Source organism: Triplophysa rosa, linkage group LG4 (genome assembly GCF_024868665.1).
Source record: "Triplophysa rosa linkage group LG4, Trosa_1v2, whole genome shotgun sequence".
NCBI classification, from domain to species: Eukaryota; Metazoa; Chordata; class Actinopteri; order Cypriniformes; family Nemacheilidae; genus Triplophysa; species Triplophysa rosa.
The window spans coordinates 331,119-356,338 of NC_079893.1; the positions used below are offsets into that span (position 1 = coordinate 331,119).

Here is a 25,220-nt window from a genome sequence, read left to right on the forward strand (position 1 = left end):
CAATTTTACTTTAGTACTTCCTTCACTGCTTCGATTGCACAAATGGTTGTCTCTTTTTGTCAAAGAAAGAGAGAGGCTTAAATTAAAAATAACACCGATGAGCGTCTATGGCTATTAAATGTCACATCTAAATCACCAGCAGGTTCAGATATGAAATACTGTGGGTATCAAAAGCTGCCAACGTCGAGATATTATTAAACACGAAGTCAAAATAGCCGTGTGTCCAGAGACTTGAGAAATACATCTTACCGTATTTGGCGTCCCAAAGAAAAACCATTTGTATGTTTTGAGCGCGTCTCAGACGGGATCAGGATCCAGAGTCCCCAGACGCGCAGCTGAGACGCGCGGAACAACAAGAGTCGAAGCGCAACGTGGAAACTTTGCGTTACTATCCGCTCGACGAGGTAGAAAAGTCGTTTAGTCAGTCTTAAAACTGAACTTTGTGAACACTTCGCGTCGATATTCTTCCTCTTTCAGCAGGAATCATCAGAGGTGACCCGCGTAGCCTATCCGTTAAAAAGCGTGCGTAAAGTTGCGACCTTTGGAGACGCTATCACTGACGCACGCGTTTTTGCGGTTCACTTTCACCCGGAATGAAAAGTAGATGTACTCTATTTTCTATCTATAAACAAACTGATAGGAGAAAATATTCTTCCTGAATCTAGCTCACAGCGCTTCCAGGACGTCGCTTTGCAGTGGGAATGATGGTGCGGTGAATAAGTCTCGGGGCAGCGACGCGGCTTTTACTGGCAATGCTCAGCACAGGAATGCCAGACCGGGCAGGTATTTGCATACGTCGTCCCCTCGAGCGTTCTCATTGGTCACGACTGACGACCCTCAGTGGGCTCGACCAATCAGAGGCCCGTCCGAACGGGGGAACGAGCAGTCAATGGAATTCCTCTCGCGCGTGCTTCGACGCGCGCTCTCGTCGCAAGGTTAATTTGATTTTAATCGTTTGGGTTGAAGTTACCGGTCACGTGACAGTAAAGATTAGCCGTCACGGTGAAGAGATGAAAGAAAAGGACTATAAATAATAGCTTGGTTTATTTTATGATATATTATGCGCATGAAGATTTGATTTAAAATAAATAAAAATGTTTTTTTTAAAAGCTGCCAAATAAACAGATGTCATGAAGATAATAAAAAACAATTATACAAGATAACATCCAGTTATTTAAAAGTATTTAATATGGTTTTGTCTTAAAATTTCAATATTCGTTTTGTGAATACATGAAGTTTTGTTATTGCTGTACTGTCAAACGCAAAATAACAAGAGCTCCATCTTCAAAGCATTATCATTTTCATGAGAAGATGTGATTGTACTGTAACAAACAAACACAACGTGCACACGCAATAAACAAAGTGTTACACAGTTTCCAAAATAGGTAAAGAACATAAAAGTCAAAATGTTATATAGAAATGTCTATCCTCTACTAAAATATATGACAGGGGTCTCAGTAAAAGAGCAAGGGATGAACCGAAGAGCAGAATGTCTGATCGCAGAAATGATTTGTATTCTGTAGCCAAAAGGGGGCAGCACTAGATTTATATGAATCTCATGGAGCGTGTTATGATGTGGATGTGCCAGACGATGCAAATGTTTTTCAACCACCAGTAAACACAACTGCAAACTGCAAAACAGTCTTTACATGTATCCAACACAACACTGCCAATGCTTTAAACAGGGAACAGTTAATCTGGCTGCTAAAATCATCCAGTTTTGCTTATTTGGTGTAAAATGTTGAGTCTGCATTCTGATGAAAGATCCACTATATGACAAATTGTTTACAATTCACAATGTTCATTCCAATTTCAGATACTGACTGAACATTTATCAACATATAGTCAATTTTTGAATGATTTACTGTTGCGAGATGCACTTTTATCTCTATGCCTCGGCTAAGATAAAGTAAAATGAGTCAATGTGCAGCTTTGAGTATTTCACAACATAACACGAAGAACTAAAACATTTTGTTCTCTAAATGAACTGATTCATTTGTTAAAACACATTTGTTTCATGAGATGTGTCATTTTCTGTATAGTCTCAGTTGAGGATAAAACAAAACAAAATGCAAATGCTGATGTCACAGAAATGACAAAAAGTGTAGCCTGCATGAGCTGAACAACGCTGAGCTGATCTGGTCTTTTAACTTATAAATAAATAAATTAATAAATGAACATTTTATGTTCTGCTTATGAAAGGTAAAGCGATGCACTTGACGTTATCAATTCAAGTTACTAACTTTGGTTAAATTTAAAGACACACACACCAAACAATGCTGTTATCTTGGCCCGAACCTGAAACCAACGATCAATTTCAGGGAAAATATAACATGCACGCATGCCAATCATAAATGATTTTCTAGCACAAAGGCTCCGCGGGTCTGGATGTTCAGGATCCTCCTCTTCTGTTTTACTGAATTGGAGTAATCTGATCTCTGAAAGTTGAGCGATCAATAGCGCTTGTAGTCGGCCATAAAATATATCGACAAGCATCGCAAGGTTACAAATATCTGATCATGTTCAGTTCAGCCATGGAGGGTCATATGCTAAAACTAAAATATATTTTTATAACAAAGCTTATACTGTAATAGACAGAATATAAAAATGAATGAAAATTTAAGCAAACATTTCCATTCAATGTCACTGATAGCTAGAAGAAATAATCGAGATATTAAAGGGATCTGTGATCTTTCTTTGTTGGTTTAAAGGAGCTTAATTATTTAGTAACTACGGTAGACTCATATAGATAGATCCAATGTCCCACAAAATTCTTTAAACATTTTCCAGGCTGTAGTATACCAACAAAATTTGTGTCAAGCAAAGTGATTTTAAAAATAATACACTGTAAAAAACTACTTAAAAACTTAACTTGTTAAACAGCTTCAGTAAATTGTTAAGTTAAATCAAATTAGCTTCATGAGTCAATTAAACCTAAGTTATATAATTAAGTTAAATTGACTTATAAAGCTAATTTTATAATGTAAAGATTTAAGATGAAAATTGTTGATTTTTACAGAGTACCTATCCAGAAAACACAGTGAACACCTAATAATAATATAAATATCATAGCATATATCCTCTGATTTAAAATAGGTTATTCTGACAAATAAAATCCTGCTTTAAGGCCTGATGGAAGCATACAACCACACATGCACACAGTGAAGTTGTAGTTCCCTATTTGAGAAGATCCTCTTTTACATTTTAAAGCAAGGGAAAAGAAACAAAAGAAGGCGAGAACAGAAAAGACATCAAAGAAAAAAGCACATGCAATGTAAAGAAATGGAGAACAAAAGTCTAATGTAAATAATATCAAAACATTTATGAGCAACAGTTTGGACTTTACCAAAAAGTGCGCTGCCGCTTCGGCCCTTCCTCATGAAGTACATGGCCCACGAGAGCGGTCCGGACGCTTTGAAGGACGGCGAATTCATTTCCGCTCGCTCTGACGGGACGAACCCAATCCAAAGTTTTGCACCTGGAATAATGACTTGCTCTATTCCCTCTGCTTTTATACACCGGCACGCTCCGTATTACAAAAAAACTCCAGATTATGAAGAGGTGATGGAGGGAAAGCTGACATGCAGTCATGACTAATATATCCCATCAGTAACCATGGCCTCAGGAGACAGACCCATCTCTCTGCCCCAAGGCCATTCTGACCTGCTAATTTCATTTAAGCAATGATTTCTCCTCCATCTCAGGATTTTCTGGATGCTGTGAAAAAGGAGGTCGTGGGTAAACTGATTCTGGGCAGGTGATGTGAAAGATATGAACAAAAATCACATTGTTTTTTCAAAGTTTCTTTGCTCTACTTCAAAAAATAGACGTCTTCTAATCCCAAAATTTCTTCGATATCTCAATTATACCTCTCAGATATTAGTGTGATAAAATGGAAACGTTTGCTTAAGTCTCATGTGTATCTCAGATATTTCTCTTGAGAAAAAGAGTCAGACATCTGAGAAATGTGTGTGTCATTAGAGTTTGAGAAGAGATGTCAACAATGTGTCAAACTGAGCTCAGATTTGTCTCGTCTGCAATCAAAAGTCAATATTACTGAAGATCTCAATATCACCTCAAACATTTCTCATCACATTTACTCAAATCCACATGATTTCACCTCTACAATCTACATTCATTTTACACCCCCATAGTCTTCATGAATTTGAACAATCTTCGTCATTCTACAATTTTGTGAGAAACATGTGAGACTTGAGAAGTTGAGACTTAAAAGAAACACAACTGAGAACTGCATTAAATCTCCTTCGCCATTTCACATGTTCATGTACAGCCAGACAGAGAAACCCAACTTTAAAACATCAATTGTAGACATCATAAACATGCTCTTTACACACATTTGTGCACTTGACGGATACTGTATCCCACCATGTGCTTGTTGAATGATGCTAATACAAAGATGAATTTTGTCACTCGTGTCAAAGATGACACTGGAATAAACACAATTCAACCCACAGGTCGTACCATCAAAACCGGGTTATGTAGCTCCTGTCAACGCTCATACCACAAAGATGGATCGCATATAGTGCTGTCTGTCCAGTTTTGAAACTCTCACAACACCTCAGACACACTTATGGAAGACGGCACAGATTTAGTCTCTGCCCAGAGGCAGTCTGTCCCCTGCGACCCCCAGAGACGAACCACCCCGGGCCGGTACTGCTGGGCACAGAGGATCAATAATCCCTTCCTGAGGCCCAACAATCAATGAGGCCATACCTAACAAATGCTCAGATTAAACGAAGAGGAGTCATTTGAAGAGGGAATATCATGCAATACATTTATTTACTGTACAACTGAAAATAGCTAATACCCTGCAATGTTTTAACTAAAACAAAAAAATTGTTGGTTCAACTTATAAAACTTAAAAAAATAAATTACCTGGTTGCCTTAAAATTTGGAGTTAATTCTAGTTATAAATATTAGTCAACACAACAAGTTTGCATCAAATTAATTGAGTTAACTCATATTTTTAAGTTGAATTTTAAGTCTAAGTTGAAACGACAAAAAACAACAAATTATTTTTTAGAGTATACAGTATGTTATTGCTTTTATGTAAAATAAGTTTCATTAAATGATCTTTTTTGTCTCAGATGTTTTTTTTCTAAAACAAAAAAACAGTTAATTGTTGGCTTACATAAACAGTAAAGATGTTTGAAATAAACGTGTATAGCACAACTCAAATATTTTGATATTTAAAGAATCTTAAGAATAATGTTCAAGTTGAGACAATGTTGAGATCTCCTCTGAAACTCGGAAAGGTTCCCAAAAGGTTCTTTGTTGGGCTGTATGGTTCCATAAAGTAACTTTAGCATCCCCAGAACCTTTACTTTGCAGAGAAAATTTTCTCCTGAGCAAAAGAGTCAGAAATGTGAGAAATGTGTGTGTCATGAGAGTTTGAGAAGAGATGTCATCAATGTGTCAAACTGAGCTCAGATTTGTCTCATCTGCAATCAAAAGTCAATATTATTAAAGATCTCAATATCATCTCAAACATTTCTCAAATCCAGATTATTTTACCTCAACAATCTACATTCATTTACACCTCCACACTCTTCGCGTGTTTCAACAACTGTTCTCTTTTTATTCTGAGACATTTTTGGAGAAACATCTGAGACTAAGTTGACACTTAAATGAAACAACTGAGAACTCCATCAAATCTCCTGAGCGATGAAAGAGAAACATCTGAGCAATAACACTGCATCTGTCTGAGGTGTCAGTCTGTCTGTCTGTCTCTCTTCTGCACTACTGTATATGGGGAGTTTAGTTAAGGGATGTGGTGGTGGGGGGGGTAACTCAGTTCTTCTCTCTCTTTAATAATTCATGGGTCTGTATTGTGTGGATGCTGTTAACTGCTGCTTAAAAGTAATTAATTGATTTTCTGACATACCGTTTAGCAGCACAGGCAAGTGACAGCACAAAGCACTCTACACTATCCTCTCTCTCGCTCTCTCGCTTATGTATGTAGTGCAACTTAGAGTGGTTTATAATATATGTAAATATATGAAAACAGAAAATATATATGAAATATAAAAATAGAGTATATGTAAGTAAACAAATGAAATATGGAAATACAATCTCAATATCAAAAGTAGATGTGAGGCAGAAACATGAGAATGTAATGAAGTCAAGAGTGCAGATGTGCATTGATTGTAGCAGATGAAGGCAGTAGTTTGTGCAGCTGATAGATGAATGAAGCAGCAGCTGATGTGTGTCTCTTCTCCCCCACTAACATCTGCATTCGCTCGGTTTCTCAACACCTATCAAACTCTGGCATGACCTTTGACATTTTGTGAAAGTGTTTCTCTCTCACATCTTTAAATTGATCACAATGGAGGAGAAAGTGTGTCTCTGTCTCCACCTCACCAGTGTCACAGTGTGCACAGACTCGTTCTTCCTTTGGAAGCCATGTTTGTCTGTGTCTGCCTCTCTCTACGGCCAGACTGTGATCACCGAGTCTGTATTTGTTCAGGATCCGTCTCTGTTTCACATCTCCAACAGTGTAGAGATCATCTGACACATTGTATTTTCTGTTTAGGGTCCGATAGCATTCTAGTTTACTTTGATTTTACTTTCCTTTTCCCAAGGGTCTAAATATGACTTTTGACATTCTTTGATCATTTGGTTTATTCTGATTTGGTTCTGTTCGGTTGTGCTGGTCTGAAGTGTCAGATGGGACTGGCTTTAGGTCTCAGCTCTTGGGTTTTAAGTGCTTCATATTCAGTGTTGGGCAGTAACGCGTTACTGTAGTTTGATTACTTTTTTGGTAACGGAGTAATTTAACGCATTATAATTCCTAAAATGGTAATTAGATTATAGTTCCAAGCCCAGGTAACTATACGTTACAGCTGCATTATATCGTTGCCATTGTATCGTTTTATCATTTAAATTGTAAAAAGTGAAATAGCTTTTTCAAAGTCTGGATGCCTGCCTGTCGCACCCGCGACGTCATCAAACTGAAACGCGCCTGTGCGGAAAGTACTACCAAAGCCACTCCATGGAAAGCCTGCCACCTTAAGATAAAAACTCGTAACGGCCGATGCTATCGCCGCGCGGAACGCAGGCAAGGAGACTAGACACCGGATATGATTGGCTGAGGTGCCTCTTGTGATCCATGTTAGCCTTTATGCTCCAATTTGTAAGTATTACAGACCCATACATCTCCCTCTCACAAGACAATCTTTGGTACTACCAGCGAAAACAAACTCAGCATGGAGAGAGAAACGTATGCGTTCTGTAGCTGGAAATATAATCATTATTTTGAGTTTATTTCTGTCAAAGGCAAGAACATTGTTGTGCGTTGTCGGTCATGTGGAGGTAAACAAAACCGTCTCTCCCACGAAAACAACCTGAAAGGGCAGTACAGCCCGGTTAAACTTCTGGAGAAAGTGACATCACCGGGTACGGAAAGCAATGAATCAACTTCTACTGTTGAGTGCCAGGCTGCTATTAGCAACATGTTATGTTTTGTCAGACGAGTTTTTGCTGCTGTAACGCTGTTATATTTGTTAAATGACGAAGAAATCATCACAGAAATATGCAGAAGCACTAGTTAAGATATACAAGTTATAAGAAACTAAGGAGTGACTTTTTACATTATGGAGTATGCAGGTTTAGAAATACTAGTTAACATATGACATTTTTTTTAAGTTAAAATGTCACAGAGTTGAATTATTATTATTATTTATGACAGGCTTTAGTATGGAATAAGCAGAAAGAATGTATTAAAATAATTAAAGATGAGATAGAGTAGAGTATGCCCTTCCCAATAAAGTTTAGTCTTGAGAATGCTAAAGAGGTTATTTTGTGTTTTTGAGGGGTGGGGGGTAGTAATGTAACGAGTAATGTAACTAATTACTTTTGAAATAAAGTCATCAAACCAGTAACTTGATTACTTTTAAAAGGAGTAATCAGTAATTTAATTACATTTCCAGAGTAACTTGCCCAACACTGTTCATATTGAAGTGTGTTATGAGGACTTGAGTTAAGTTGTGTCCAGAATATGAGGGAATGTTTTTGGATGTGTATTATCAGGGGGTATCTGCCTAATTCAGCCCTGCATGCATTATTTGGTGTTCTTCTCTGAACTCTTCAGATGCTTCTACAGAATTCAGCATGCAGGGATTCTATGGGGTGTTTATCTCATTTGGAGTAATCTGTCAGACACTGTGGACCCCAAACCTCGCAGCCATATAGAGCTATAGGCATAATCACACTATCAAAGATTTGACACCAGACTGGAACTGGAATATGTGTTTGGGTGAATCTGCCTTTGATGGCGTAAAACTCACGTCTAGCTTTCTCTTTCAGTGCATTCACTGCCAGACCAAAACCACCTGACGCGCTGATTTTTAGGCCGAGATAATGGTAGTGTAAAGTGTGTTCTATTGTAGTGCTTCCCAGAGTGAATGTGTATCTGTTATCCTGTAATCTGTCTTTTTTCTGGAAAATCGTCATTTGAGTTTATTCAGATTGACAGTGAGGGCCCAGTTTTGACAGTATTTCTCTAGCAGGTGTTGCTGTAGACCTTCGGCGGTGTCTGACAGCAGCACCAGATCATCAGCATACAGAAGACATTTCACCTCAGAGTTGTTTAACGTGAGACCGGCTGTTGCAGATTGTTCCAGTAACACGGGTAACTCATTGATATAGAAGTTAAACAGAGTCGGACTCAAGTTGCATCCCTGTTTTACTCCGCGCCCCTGAGAGAAAAATTCTGTTCTTTATCGCCAATTTTAACTTTGCAGTTGTTCAGTGTAGATGGATTTAATGATATCATAAGCTTTTCCTCCTATGCCTGACTGTAGAATTTTATAATATAGGCCGTCATGTCATATTGAATCAAATGCTTTTTAAATCAACAAAACACGCATACATTTTTCCTTAGTTTTTGTGATGGACGTGCTCATTGACTAATGTCTGTTGTGTGTAGATGTGGTTGGTGGTGCGGTGGTTTGGTAGAAATCCAATCTGACTTTTACTTAAACGCAGAATAGGTGATCCTGTCCAGAATTTGTTTTGTCATGCTGGTTAGAAATCTCTTTACACTGTGATAGCAATCAAGAAGTATAGTGGTCAAATAATAATAGTTTTAAAATCATATATCGTCTGTGAAAGGCGTAGGACCAAAAAACGTTGGCCCAATCAAAACGTTCTGGCCGAACGCTGTGACGGGTCATGTGTACATTTTCAGCCAACGTATTTTGCATCCCACTGCGCACCCTGTTCACACAGACATCATACGTCATCAGCGCGCTCACGTCCGCTGTGTCGATGTAGGGAGAATGGCAATGACAATCAGCAACAATCAAACTTTCCCGCGGAACCGACAACAAGTCGAGCTACAAAACCAAAGTCTGTTTTTGAAAAAGCAGTGACGAAAAAACGTCTGGATCATGAAAGAGGAAAAACTGGAATTAACATCGGTTCAGTTTTTACACGATGGAGACAGCTCCGGCAGACTATACCATGGTTGCTCTCTTTCTTTTGGACAGGTATGTACATGCTTCGAGAAGAATTTAATGGATTAGTTACGTGGATTTACGAAATACATTCATGTGTTTGGAGGAGGCGTGGCTATGGACAGCGAATCGCATAGAGGGTGGGATTATAATTTCAATGCTAGCAGGCTAAAGTTAGCACCTTTCCAAATCAACCACCCCACCTTTAAGACATTGTGGCCCGATTTCACTGACACGGTTTTTCTTAAACCAGGACTATGCCTTATTATTATAAGATATTTATGTCACTTTTATGAAAATGCCTTAGAAGAATACATTACTGGTGAACACCTTGAGACAAAACAATGGCACTGATATATTTTAAGATTTTTCTGGGCAAGTTATATTCAGTTAACACAGGTCACACATTCATTTTAGTCTGAGACTAGCCTTAAGCGTTGTCTGTGAAACCGGGCCTGTGTATGGTAAGGAAAGCTTGAATTCGAGTATTCAGGATGCTACAGAAAGTCTTGCCCAGATTACTGTTCACACAAATGCCTCGGTAGTTATTGTGCTCCAATTTATCTCCGCTTTTGTATTCCACAATTCAGGAAAGTGTCCAGATTAAATAGTTTTAGTAGAGACTCCTGCATTGCTTTTGATTTCTTGGCTCTGTACTTGTAGTTTAATGTAACGAAAAATTGCCCAGAATTTACAAAGTACTTAAAAAAATTGTTAAATCTATTTGCCAGTGCCTCATAATTTAATAATTATTAAACTAATGATGCTATTTCTATAGAGCTTTTCACGATGAGGATTGATACAAAGCCGCTTTATAGATTTGAAAAAACATGCAAAAATATCATCAAAGCAAACATTTACCTTAGCAACGTATAAATGTCAAATTCAATGATATTAAGTAAAACATTCTGAGACTATATCTGTGTGGGAAGAGCTGTATTGACATTTCTGCTGATCAGAATGCTCTCTTTTGATCACACATCCATTCGAACATCATCCTAGTCTGACACAATCATTTTCCCATGATCCTCTGAACTGGCCTGTGTCTGTCTATCGATCAGCTAACACCTGTCTGTCTCATCATAACTGTCTCACAAACTACACACAAACTCATATATAACTACGTACAGCATAGTTTTAAGATGAACCACTATCAGAGATCTCAGTGACCGTCCAATGGCCCCCTCAGAGGAAACGACAGCAGATGAAATGATCCCGCTGTGAGTTTCAATCTACCTCCATCACAGCTCCCAAAGGTCTCATCTGCTGTAATGAGACACCAGATTGCTGCACACTGACATTAAATGCTGACATTGGATTTGAACAATGACAGTCTCTTTTTTTCCTCAAGCAACTTTAGGAGAAACATAGGAGACTGAGGTGATTCCTAAACGAAACACAACTTAGAACTCGGCAGTCCGGCAGGGAGGGTCACGAGTCGAAGTGAATAATTCAGAAGGCTCTTCAGTGCAGTGGACACTTACAGTGCCGAGCTCTTCCTGAGAAAATACTGACAGATTTTCCGGCACATGGGATGGGGGTTGAGAAAAAAAATGGAGGAATTAATCTCAATGTTTCGCTGTCAGATGTTAATATTACAGTGATCTGGTGTATGTCTGATGGTTTTGAGTTTTTGCTTTAAATCTGAAGTGTGTGTTTTCTGTCCTGGTATGGCCAATGCCCAGAGCGGTGTGTGTGTGTGTGGGAGGGGGCTGAAAGATGGCTGGAGATGTGCCTCAGGCAACACTTAGTGCAGTTTGAATGGATGAGTGGGCACAGCAGAACTAAAACTAAAATGCAAATGGACGCGCACACACACACACACACACACACACACACACACACACACGCACACACACACACACACACACACACTCACGCACATGCACGTTTTGCACAGCACACAAATTATACATTCTTGACAATGAATAGTTCCCTCCAAATTAAAAATTGTGTCAGCATTTACTCATCCTCATGTCATTTCAATTATATGTATGACTTTCTTTCTTCTACAGAACACAAAAGAAGATATTTTGAATAACGTTGAGGGTAAATAAATGATGACAGAATTAAATCGACCCCCATCCAACCCCCTTGTATTTTGCATCTTGTACATATATTGACACTCTAAAGAATGATGCTCTTTTTTGTAATTGATGTTTTTTATTATTAAGGCAAGTTAGACAAATAGATTCATTTAATTTACCTTGGGTTAAGTGTTCCAGTAAGACGCTGTGAAATATTGACGTTTATAATTTCAAGGTTTCCTGTAAAATGGATCTCATACACACACTCTGACTTTGAAATCCAAAAACACACAGCATGCGATGATTTCAAAACACAGAGTAATTAATCTCTAATTCAGTCTGAGACGTTTCATCTCGTTCTGGTTTGTGCTCAATGAAAATCAAATACAAGACGAAGTTTGATAAAGCACTCAAGCAAAGTGAATAAACTGAAGTCAATGAGGGAAAGATGGGAGTCTGAAGAAAAGGGCGGTACGGTAACTACAGCCTCGGGAGCGAGAACTGGAGGATGTGGGGGTGTCTGGAGCCGGAGATGAGCTAGGAAATGAGAAGCAGCAGTTAGATGATAAGAGACACAAGCAGGAACCTGGAGAAGGAAGATGCTGGAAACTGACGATCATCTCATTAACAGCTGAAGATGAAATGTAAAACTGCTTTTGGTTTGAATCTAACGTGAAACTACAATTTAAAAATATGTTTTTTTTACACTACAATAACGTCACAGGTCTAAACAAGGACTTTCAGAAGAGAAGGACTTTCAAAGTAACTGATTTGAAGTAAAGTTTCAGGTTCTTTTATATGTTGTTATAAAGTTATTTGCCTCTTAATGATGTTTTATTAACTAAGTTCGGGAGGAGAAGGAGCAGATAATTAACTCGGCTGGTCCGCTATCAGCAATCACAGCACCCGACCTATCAGTTCAAGAGAGAGAGAGCCTCTATAAATAGTCAAGATGTCTTACCTTCACTCTCTCTTCAGTCTTAAGCATTGGTATACCCAAATTGCAGCGATGTCAGAGAACAAAACAATCCCTATCGACAACTCCGTCGACGATCAGGATCCTTCGGCATCCTCAAGCGATGGCCAGCACACCAGAGCCCGACAGGATACCTCAGACAAACCCACGGCTGCTCCAAGGGGCTGTCAGCCCTCCCGCACCTCTTCTAGCAACCCCAATACACAGCGACACGCAGTCACCTCCGCCTTCCAGGCAGCCGTCGTGGTTTCCAGTGTCCTCCTATGTGTCCATCCTCCCCTCCGTCCCACCTATCGAAAAGTGGACTGTCCTAGGATTACGGCAAGTGCTAATCAACGCAGACGTCCACTTTTCCCAACGGATGAACAAGGCCGAACTGTGTGGTTGTACACCTCCCTGCCGCCGGATTCCCTGACGGCACAACCTGCCACTCCGTCGAAGGCAGCCAGATTCCCTGACGGCACAACCTGCCACTCCGTCGAAGGCCACAGGAAAGCCGAGGCAGGTCCGTAATTTCCCATATTTACGGCCGGATCAAACACCAACTCTAACGAGGAGGGGCCTCCAGTCCGAAAGCCGCCGCAGCAGTCCATCTGCAAGCTTGGGCCGCACGGACGCCACATCCGCTCACCTGCAGTCTATTCCCTGCTCAGCCGAGCAACAGCCGGCAGCATCTCCGGGCACCATTCAAGCCCACCACACCTTGAGTCGCCCCAGCAGTACGAGCATGGCTCCGCAAGCGGCCTCGGCTCACCCACACATCCTCCCGATCTCCTCCTCCAATCCCCTTCCATGTCAATGGCCCGCTGCCCTACCATCGAATTCCAGTGCGAGGCTGCCTCCATTGGTGACACAGGCTCAGGCTCACGACTTCCCCGCTTTCCCTTTAGTCCCCGGCCCAGACAATGGCAGTAGCATGAGATTGCCCCCGCAAGCAGCCCCAGCGGCCGCTGTTCCCTCTCTCATGTCTCTCCCTCAGGCACGTCCCTCCTTCTCACTGTCATCCCTGGCCCTGGAGCCGCCTCCTATCTCAGCAAGCATCAAGTCGCATATTCTCGCAGGTGCGGATGTAAACTTCTACTCTCTTTTATCTCCACTCTCACCTCCGTCAGCAGATCGGCAAATCACCTACGGCGATCTCTCATTCACCCTAAAAAACACATCACATAGCAGTTCACGCACCTTAACATTTCCAGAATTCACCGTAGCTTTTTCACGCTACCTCGAGGTAATCTGCACAGCATTCCCTCACAGGAGGCGCGAGCTCGGCGACTACCTCGCCATAGTCGCGGAGCTCACGCTATCTTACGGGGAAACCCCTTTCTACACCTATCACCATTTATTTTCCGCCAAATGCGCCATCCGCGTAGCTCAGTGGAACCAGTGTCCTTACTGGGGGGCACTGGACACTGAGCTTCACAACCGAGTTTTCCTCGGTTGCAGGAACATTTCATGTGCGGTCTGCAGATCCGTCGCCCACAGCACCACTTCTTGCCCTTCAGTTCACTCATCCATTCCCCGCCCGCACTCACCTCACACCAAATCCACAGGCTACGTCCCACGCTTCCCAACATATCCCGCCAACCCACCTTTGCCTGATTCTGATCGCCAGCAGGCATCCAGCCTCGAACCATGCCAAGTTCAACATCGGCGCTTGCTCACGACAGTGGTGCCGCTTCATGCACGTTTGCAGCTTCCCTACATTGTATGTTTCCAAGTATGCAAATAAAAATCGTAAACAGTATTTATCGACTCCTGTGAATGTTTTAAGTTTGTCTGCTGAATTGTCTCTTCACCCCGACACTCGCTTTACTGATTACGTTCTGTCCGGTCTCTCAAACGGCTTCAACCCCGGTATCGAGAGTTTTCCTTCCGACAGCCTAGTCTGCCCCAACCTTCAGTCCACGCTTGCTGAACCCAAAACGGTCGATCTTCTAATTAAAAGTGAAATCGAAAAACTTCATGATTGTCCCCTTCGCCGCTACTCCCTTTAAAATCTTTCACATCAGCCCCATCGGCGTAGCTACCAGAACATTTTCTGGCAAAAAACGCCTCATATTCGACCTGTCGTCCCCCCATAATTCTCCGATTTCGAGCATTAACAGCCTGATTCCGCTCGAGGAGTTTTCCCTTGTCTACCACGACATCGACCAAGCCATTAAACTCATTAAAACCGCCGGACGCAGCGCCTGGCTCGCTAATGTCGACATCACCTTCGCATTTAAAGTAATGCCCATTCACCCAGACTTTTGGCATTTGTTCGGCATTCGCTGGCGCAATAAATTTTATTTATCCGTTCGCCTCACTTTCGGCTGCAGAAGCAGCCCGAAAATTTTCAACATGCTGTCAGAGGCAATCTGTTGGATTCTCTTTAACAACTACTCAATTCCGTGCCTCATTCACCTTCTAGATGACTTTTTAGTAATCTCACCCCCCGACTTAATCCCAGCCGTGCATCTCTCAATAGTCCAAAAAGTATTCGCTAAACTCAGCATTCCACTCGCCCAAGAAAAAACCTCGGGTCCGAGCACGTCAATCGAATTCTTGAGCATCAATTTGGATTCGCTTAACTTTCAGGCGTCCTTGCCCAAGGAAAAAAATCGATAGATCAATTTTGATTGCTTCCACTCTTCTGAACAACCCCCGTTGTTCCAAACACAAATTATTATCGGCCACCTCAATTTCACGATGCGTATCATCCCCCAAAGCCGCCCGTTCGTTTCGCACCTCCTCTCCCTCACTTCCTCAGCTCACACCTTAGAGGACTTAATAACCCTAACGCCGCCCCCTCCGTCAGTTTCGTAGGATTTTACCAAGGATGATGGTTCGCCTCCACGTGCCCCCCCCAGCTCCTAGAATTACCGCAGCCACTCCCATCCTTCAATCACCCATCTAGCCTTACCAAACCCTCCTTGCCTACCTACATTTCAGAAGATCACAGGCAAAATCCCCATCCGACCCTCTCTTCATAGACGACTCCAGTTGTCCAGCCTCACGTTTTTGGTTCCAAAATCATCTCAAAACCGTCTTGCTCCAATCTGGCATCCCCGCAGAACATTTCTCTAGCCATTCCTTTCGCATCGGCGCAGCTACCTAAGCTGCCCAAAAAGGTCTCTCCCAGCCTCAGATCCAAGCACTTGGACCGCTCCCTCATCAAAGAAGTCCATCGGACCCTAATCTCCTGGATCATCTAGCAGCAACCTACCCTCATCCCGTAAACTCCGGCCGAACACCTTCATTCCAGACCACTCATCTAGAGGCCAGTATCGCAGCAGCGACCTCCCCCACAGGGGCCTGTGCCTCCATCTAGTGGAGTGAAGCCTCCATCTACGTTCTGCAGCAGCAGACATCACTCACTTAGAGGCCCACAGGGGCCCGTGCCTCCATCTAGTGGAGTGAAGTCTCCATCTACGTTCTGCAGCAGCAGACATCACTCACTTAGAGGCCCACAGGGGCCCGTGCCTCCATCTAGTGGAGTGGAGCCTCCATCTACGTTCTGCAGCAGCAGACATCACTCACTTAGAGGCCAGCATCGCAGCAGCGACCGCCCCACAAGGGCCCATGCCTCCATCTACGTTCTGCAGCAGCAGACATCACTCCCTTAGAGGCCAGCATCGCAGCAGCGACTACCCCACAAGGGCCCGTGCCTCTATCTAATCTCTGCCACAGCAGTCTCAACTCATCTAGAAGCCAGTATTGCCTCAGCGACCGCCCCCACAGGGGCCCCATGCTTCCATCATCTCTCTGCCTCAGCCGGCACCCTTCCTCCAGAAACCTCAGCAGTGCCCGCTTCAGTAACAACTGGACTCTCTTCCAGACTCTGCAACAATGGCTTTCGTACTAAGCAAGGCCAGGTCATCAGCAGGCTATACCATACCGGGTTCGGCTATTGCCGGATTCGGAGCCCTCACCCCAGACAGCACGGCAAATACGCTTACCCTCAAACCTCCACCATTATCTGCATAGGTGAACTCGTGAAATGATATTTTATTAATTAAGTTCGGGAGGAGAAGGAGCAGATAATTAACTTGGCTGGTCCGCTATCAGCAATCACAGCACCCGACCTATCAGTTCAAGAGAGAGAGAATCTCTATAAATAGTGAAGACGTCTTTCCTTCACTCTCTCTTCAGTCTTAAGCATCCCACCACCATCCCTCTAAACAGAGGGAACAAGAACAAGACTAACTAAACTGACAAGACTAGACTAATAACATATCACATAACTACAAAATAAACCAGACTAACTAAAAGACAGGAACTCAGCAACTCACCCACACGACAAACGCAACACAGTGTAATGACCCGACACAAGACAGAGAACAAAGGGGCATTAAATAAAGGGACAAATCAAAGGGGAACAGGTGTGGGGCATGAACTAATAAACAACCAATAACGAAAGATACAAAAGGGCGGGAACACAGACAAGGACCGGAGAGTGTATCGAAGGCCGACAGGGTCAAAATGACTCTCTCCACACATAACAAGGGATCCTGCCGTGATTCTGCTACAAGATCAAGACAGACATGACAAGATGAGGCAGAATCACGACATGTTTCCCTTTCATTACACTTTTTTAAGTGAATTTATGAACAAAGTGCACACAATTGTTTGAAAAACAAAGTAAATGAAGTGCTTAAATAATAAAGTACTTTAACTCCCAATCTTTGGCTTTTTACTCCCAAAGCCCTACTACCATACATCGCAGTGTTTTTTATTCACGGCAGTGAAAAAACTCCACACGATGCTCCTCTTCTTTCTCCTCTGTTCAAAGATATTAATATTAACAAGATGCGCCACTGCCGTTACAATGAATGGGGAGGAATGACAGCCTGTGCGCAGGCGCAGTGGATGAGGCGACCTCGAAAAAGGTGATTTTTAGCGCAATTTAAGCTTAGCAAACCAAAGTTACGGTGCATGTTTAACTATTGATCGGACATATGCTGTTTAGTTGTGCTTTTTGCCAGCCATTTCAGAAAAATATCTACCTTCCCCTATTCAAGTAGATAGGCCTGTGGACTTACATGCGTGACGTAAATAGCTGCCCAGAAGCGTTGCAAACATGGCCACCGAGTGGCACGACTTCCGTAAATGGACTTTGCTCTGCTTGCGCTTGGCGCTGCTGAGTCACGTGATGGCGGACAACAAAACACAGCAGTGCAGAGAGGAGCAATGTGTGCAAAACTAGGTGTATGGGAAAAAGGTTTTCTATATTATACAATTATTAGCTACATTAGTAAATAAATAAAATCAGTAGTAAAAACACATTAGTATCGATATTTTTATGTTAGGATCGATCCTTTTCTATACAACCTCTGTATCGATAGTATCGATACTTCAGGATCGATCCACCCACCCCTACATTAAACCACTGGGACACAGAAATTACAACAGCCAGGGAGGGGGAGGGCAGTACATTCACAAGCACAAACACACGCTCTTTTGCTGGCGGCGCCCGCACGATCGACGCACTTATCCATCTGCATAGAAAAGAGATGTAATATTATGGCTTCTGACTTTTTGTATTGAGTGGGACGGCCCACATTTGACAGCGGCCCACCGGGAAAACTCCCGGTGCTCCAGATGGCCAGTCCGCCGCTGATAACTCAATGGCTGGGTTCGCCCCTCTTTGAACCCAACTGGGTTAAAAAGAATCCAACATATTTTAGATTGAAGGTATTCTCACTGTGTGTGTATAGTGTATACTTTACAGAACAATGCATTCTCTATACGCTCCAACACGTCACTGTTTACACATTGTTGACCTGTAATAATATGAATCACGCAGACAGTTCGAAACTCTGTGAAAACCATTATTGTTCACATCAAAAGTGTTTAATTAAAAGTCGCATTCACCAACTGTAAGTATTTCCTTGTCTGTCTAGCCCTCAATACAGACGGATCTTATTTACTCACAGACAGCAACATTCAAGGCCGTCCCGTCTGTCATGTTGCTGTGTTGTAGTCTGTGATTATGCTGTGTGGACCACACGGGCCGCTGTGGCGAGTGAAACAGCTTTGTTTGAGGGAGAGTCTTGGCCGCTGCCGGGTCAGTCTGGATGGCCTGCGGTTAGTCTGGGCAGATGGGCTCTTTAGACAATGACTCACAGATCAGATCTCAAACACATAGACGTACACACACACCCTCGCTGTTAACAGCTATATGTTTTCATCCCTATGGTGAAAAACAATCAAATGGTACATGCTTGAAGAGTCTTTGGCTAATTGGTATCATTTGGGATTGGACTGGATGTATGGTTGCCTAGCAACTAGTTGTTACATCATCAACAATCCTGTTTGAGCTGAATCCTCAGTAATAATACTTAACTTATGAAAATGTTCTCATGAACGTCTCTTCCAGTCAAGATTATCTGAGATATCTTACATGTTTAACATCCAAAATAAATCAAAATCAGAGATGAGATCTTTTTAATATTCAATTCAGTTTTATTTTATAATATCTCAACCATTTCTCCTAGGCATCCATGAAATTCAATGGAGATCAAATGGAAACGTTTTCTTTAGTCTCATGTGTGTCTCAGATAATTCGCATGAGAAAAAGAGTCAGAAATGTGACAAATGTGTCTGTCATGAGAGTTTGAGAAGAGATGTCAAACTGAGCTCAGATTTCTCTCGTCTGCAATCAAAAGTCAATATTATTGAAGATCTCAATATCAACTCGAACATTTCTCATCAAATTTATCCAGATTATTTTATCTCTAGTTGCAGTTTGGAGTGACTGGTGACCAGTGAAGTGATTTTTAAGCACTATGTTATGAAAGCTGTTCTCATATGTTGGCCACAGAGTTTGGTGCGGTCAGTTTAGCCTTTCCACCCATCTGGGTCACTACAAAACTGCTCAATAAAAAGTCATTAGTCACCCACAAAATCAATTAATAACTTAAAGTCCAGGGCTAAAAGTAATTTCCACCGTCATCTCCATCCTTCAGCAGGTCTGTTTCTTCACTTTTATCCTTCACTTAAACTATTATGCGGATGAAGGCCTACCAAATTAGCCAGAAGAACATTCTAGCAAATGGGAACGTCTATCCACAAGACGACAACCTAGCAAAAATCCACAGATAAATAAATTAGCAACCGACAAATGGACGAGGACACATTTTGCATCTCCAAGTTGTTAACCACATCGACAAAGAACGCTGGAGTTCCTCTTTGGGACAGATCCCAACGGGCTCGGTGGCTCCACGAACGGTCCATTATCAAAGTCTGGGAGGGTTATGTGGTTTGGCGAAGCAGCTCTGACCGTGTGTCGTACCGGGCCAGTATCGAGCATTATATTGGCATTTGCTGTTGCGGTCTCACAGCTTTGAGGCGGGAAAGATGAGTGGCATAACGGTGACTGCGTGCATTTTCAACAACTACCTGCTTCTGAAACATCTTTCACGATCACATCAGGTCTTACAGCAAAAGTAAAAGTCGTAAATCATCAACAAACTACAATTTTTGATCAGCCAGGACAGCATTAAAATCTCAACTTAGTCTCAGATGTTTCTCATAGAATTGATTAGGAAGAATAACATTAGAAACAACTGAGACAGTTGTTGAAAGCCATGAAGTCTGGAGGTGTAAATGAATCTAGATTGTAGAAGTGAAATCGAAATGTTTGAGAGATGTTTGAGTTGATATTGAGATCTTCAATAATATTGACTTTTGATTGCAGACTTGACAAATCTGAGCTCAGTTTGACACGTTGACATCTCTTCTCAAACTCTAATGACAGACACATTTGTGATATTTCTGACTCTTTACAGCTGCTGTGAGAGTAAAAAGTGCTGAACACATTTAGGCAAAATGCAGATAAAGAAAAACATGAAAAATGAACACGTTACTTCCTCTACAGCATTTTGCCTCAAGCCGCTAACGTAACTGATGGTGCGTTTGTTCCTCACGCTATTGTCTGCACGTCTGTCACAAACGCCTCTAAATGTCTCAGCAGTTACTAGTAACCAAAGTCAGATGGATCATTTGTGTCTATAACACATCAGACAAACTGTTAGTCAAAGAGCGATTAGCGCTCTCGGTTACAATCTTCAGGGGAACAAAGAGGCTCCTGTCGAGACCGTGTTACGATCAATGGCAACACCTTCAATTCACTCTCCTCCTCCGTCCTCACCCAGTTCATTCATGCAGATCAATATTACTCGGCTGCCAGTTGGTGGTACAGCCTTCTGCTGGATCTATTCAACGACCTGTTGAAGTGAAGACGAACAGAGTGTATTAGCGCGCGGATCTACACCCCGGCAGTTTTATTATTGACTAGCAAAGGTGAAGCATCACTTAACATGTCTGAGACATGGGTGAAGAGGAATATGGGTCAAACATGAAACGCTGCTCACAAACTAGTTTCACTCTCTGTTATAATTTTTCTGTGCTATGGGATGATTTAAAACAGATTAAACCAGTTTGGACCAGTTTGAGTTGAAAGATGTTGTTAAATTGCTTTAGATGGACAATGCTGGTCTGTTGTTAAATGTTGGGTTGTTTTAACCTCGGTTTGGGCAAAATATGGAAAAGTCCACGTTTATTATTAAATAAATAAACAAACAATTAAATTAATAAATACATACATACATAAACACATAAAAATAATATTTATAAACAACAATTATTATATTTATACATTTAAATTAACTTAAACTAAAACTATTAAAACATTTCTGTTAATTTAAATCAAAATAAAATATAAGCCTAAATATTATCTGAAAAATGTTGTTGCCTCAGGCCCGCAGCAATAAACTAAAATAAGTTTAAGTTAAGTCGCTGAAATATATAAATGACAAAGGCACATAACAAATTCCTAGAAATTAAAAATTAACATGAAAACTACAAAACAAAAGCAAATAAAAAAATATTACTTAAAAAATACCTAAAAAATAAAATTCTGTCGCCATTTACTCACCCTCAGATTCTTCCAAACCTGTATAAATGTCTTTGTTCTGCTGAACACAAAGAAAGATGTTTGGAAGAATGTCAGAAACCAAACAGACTTCATCCACCATTGACTCTCATTTTATTTTCCCTACTATGGCAGTAAATGGGGGATGAGATCTGTTTGCTTACAGATATTCTTCAAAATACATTCCTCTGTGTTCAACAGAACAAAGAAATTTATACAGGTTTGGAACAACCTGGGGGTGAGGAAATGATGACAGAATTTTCATTTTTGGGTGAAGTATCCCTTAAATAACTGGTTGAAACAACCCAACTTAAATTTTTTACAGTGTTGCAAAACTCGATTGAAATGTTTAATATTGCAGGTGGACATGCTGAAAGAATTGAAGTGGCCAAAGCGTACTCAACGCAGGTGAATGGTTTTACAGGTTTTTGAGCTGGTTACCATCTGGATCATCTTAACAGGTGTAAGCTGTTTCTTCAGCGGGGAACGAGAGCAGAGAGAAATGAAAATAAAAGGAAATGAAGAGGCTTTATTAAAGATCCTCTTCCTGTTCCGCGGATGTTATGCGGAGCGGTGCAGAGAGCAGATCAAACGCCTCGGCAGGCCTCTTAGATCCCGAGCCAATCTGCCACATGGCTGAGGCTACCGGGATGGGGGCGGGGTCAGGAGGAGGGGCTAGGCGGGGCTGGACTCTCACACATGATAAAGATTGTAAGGGGGACGAGAGAGAGCACATGCACCGCTATCTGAACACTGTGATGATGAAAGCAGGACACGTGACACAACAGACTAACCTGTTTAACCTGATGAGGAAAGATAAGAGACGATGATTAGAGCTCGGCTTCTGGCGTGAGAACACACTGCTTCTGACAACCTTTCAAAGATGATGATGTTGCATGACAATACAAACATGTCTGCCCTATGAACACGTGTTGTGTTGTGTCGTATAATATTCTTGTGCAAAGAATATCTCTAGAGGTTCAAAAGAGATCTAAACAATGTTCAATCTGTGCTGAACTATGTGAAATCGCTCAAATTCAGATTTGAGATCTATCACGTTCTCCCAAGACTTCATTTATTTGGGAGGTATTGATATGATTTAAACAGACACAATGAAAAAGGGAAATCTGAGCGATACGGATTAGCATTATGGACTGATACTGTTTTTGCCTTCTTTGGAACACAAGAGAAGCTACACAAATGTTAAATAAAAAGTATTTTCTATCTAACATCTACTTTTGTGATTAGTAATAAGTGAAGAGAGGCAAAATCTTCATACTTTATAAGGTAAACAACAACAGGACAACAGGACAACAACAACATCTTTCAAAACAGCAGAAAACATTAAGACTTGCTCACAGAAAATATACCGTGAATTTAGTTTATATTTGTCATCCCTCTTTTATTAAAAAATTAACCAAACATTAATGAACCATGGCTTTACTACAAAAAAAACATGTTTACCATACCATTTTAAACTGTTGTTATACAACTTGTGATCGTACCACCAAAACATAATGGTTACTGCACTTTTACTATAGTAAAAACCGTGGTTAATGAATGACCTTAAAACTACTACTGTAATAGCAGGGTAAAAAACCTTAATTTGTCCTATATTTTCAGAAAACTATTCTTATTTTACACAATTCTTTAGCTAAATTTTGTCATAATGTATCCTTCTGCCTTTAAGAAAATTAACCATGGTAAAAGTGTAGTAACCACATTTTTTGGTGTATTGATTACTTTTGGCAAAACCATGGTTTTACTACAGTAACCATGGTGTTTTGGTTTTAACTGTAGTGAAACCGTGGCTTTTTGGTTTTAAACTATGGTTAATTTGCTGTCTCTTGGTTTTCATTTACATTTTGCATTTGGTATCAACTTCAAAGTCATAGATATTTCTTCGAAAATTGCTCAGGAGAAATAATAAAAACAAAAGAAATGATTGTTCAAATCCACGAAGAGTGTGGAGGTGTAAATAAATGAATGTGGATTGTAGAGGTGAAATAATCTGGATTTGAGTAAATGTGATGAGAAAGGTTTGAGTTGATATTGAGATCTTCAGTAATATTGACTTTTGATTGCAGACGAGAGAAATCTGAGCTCAGTTTGACACATTGTTGACATCTCTTCTCAAACTCTCATGACACACACATCTGTCACATTTATGACTCTTTTCTCAGGAGAAATTAATGACTACGAGAAATAATTGAAATATTACAGAGATCTCATCGGTGATTTCTTTCTTACAGATGTAAACACAACAAACACACACAATTCACGGCCACCCAATCATGTGCAAGCATTAGTGCAAAACAGAGCGAGATGCCGTGGCTAGACATGACTACAGCTTTCTCGCGCGGCCAGACGGCGACCGGACAAGACGCTCCCCGCCTGTGTGCCGATTCACTGATGCTGTGACTAAACATAGCCAACTGCGATCTCCTCTGACTCACTATCTACACAACACACACACATACACACACACTGTGCTGGAAACAGGTGACGCTCACTGTGCCAACAGCCACTGAGTCATACGGACACAATTACTGCAGCAGACGCAGATCGTAAAGTTTGCGGACGGCATTCTTGCAGCGCCCCACGCAGACGTCCGCATGCGAGCTATAAAAGGAGATGCGTAACAGAAGCATTTGTGTATCCGTGGTTAGCATGAGCTTTCTCTTTTTTCTCTTCATTTGTCTGGCAAATGCATTTCATGTGTGAAGAGGGAACAGGGCCGATGGTGAAATGAGAGTATGTAAATAAATATGACAAAGGCCAGAGATGAAGATGATAACAGGCAAATAATGTTGAGGAATCTACTGTACAGAGCAAAAACAAGACGTGGGTGTAGAGACCTTCATATGTTTGCTTGTATGTAAATGAAGCTTCTGCCCAGGAACAGTATTTCACTTTTTATGAATAGAATTTAAATGAACATGGTGATGATGTGTTGATGATAATACAGTGGTGTTTATGAGCAGTACTTTAGATATTATGTCGATTATGGTTTACATAAAAATGAGCAGTGTACTCTTAAAGGACAAAAGCGTGTTTTTCTGTCCTTTGCTGAAGCTGATACTGCAGAGGAAGGAAGCTGCAGATGTGAGTTTGCCGTTAGGAGCTCAGAGCCCAACTGAACACTCTTTGTGACATCTGAAACACACACACACATTCAGTCACTCTTTCTTACAAACTCACACACACACACACACATTTGTTTTTTATATAGATAGAGTAGAAAAGAGATAGAAGTCAGAACTGATCGGTCAGGTGTTGACGGAAGAGATGTGTTTTCAGACGGTTCTTAAAGATGCCACAGAATCTGCTGATCTTGTAGCAGCGGGCAGATCATTCCATAAATGTGGAACCGATCCCGAGAAGGTACGTGAGAGAGACCTTTTACCTTTTTGGGATGGCACCACAAGACGTGGTTCGTTTGCAGAGCGTAGGGATCTGGCGGGTACATAAGTCTGCATTAGCGAGTGAAGGTAAGGGGTGCTGAACCAGTGGTGGTCTTGTAGGCCAGGAGCAGAGTCTTGAATTTGATTCGAGCGACTATAGGGAGCCAATGTGACTTAGTGAAGAGAGGAGTGACGCGCGCTCTCTTCGGTTCATTGAAGACCACTCTTGCTGACAGACACACATACAGACAGACACACACACACACACACACACACGCACACACACACACACACACACACGCAGACACACACATACAGATACACACACACTCTGTCACACGCACACACACACACACACACGCACACACACACACACACACACATACAGACAGACACACACACACACAGACAGACACACACACA

General features: G+C 41.4%; 1 protein-coding gene across 4 annotated transcripts in view; it reads right to left on the reverse strand.

Annotated features, from left to right (window-relative positions):
- The window catches only part of runx1 (RUNX family transcription factor 1), a 70,240-nt gene that overhangs the window by 33,245 nt on the left and 11,775 nt on the right, over positions 1-25,220 (reverse strand). The window contains exon 1 of one of the 4 annotated variants that reach the window (XM_057331887.1): positions 250-897. The exons of the other annotated variants lie outside the window; for them this stretch is intronic. Coding sequence (XP_057187870.1) covers positions 250-277 — 28 coding nt within the window. The 5' untranslated portion in view covers positions 278-897. Of the gene's footprint in view, positions 1-249; positions 898-25,220 lie in introns of those variants that run through there. 4 annotated transcript variants of the gene reach the window in all.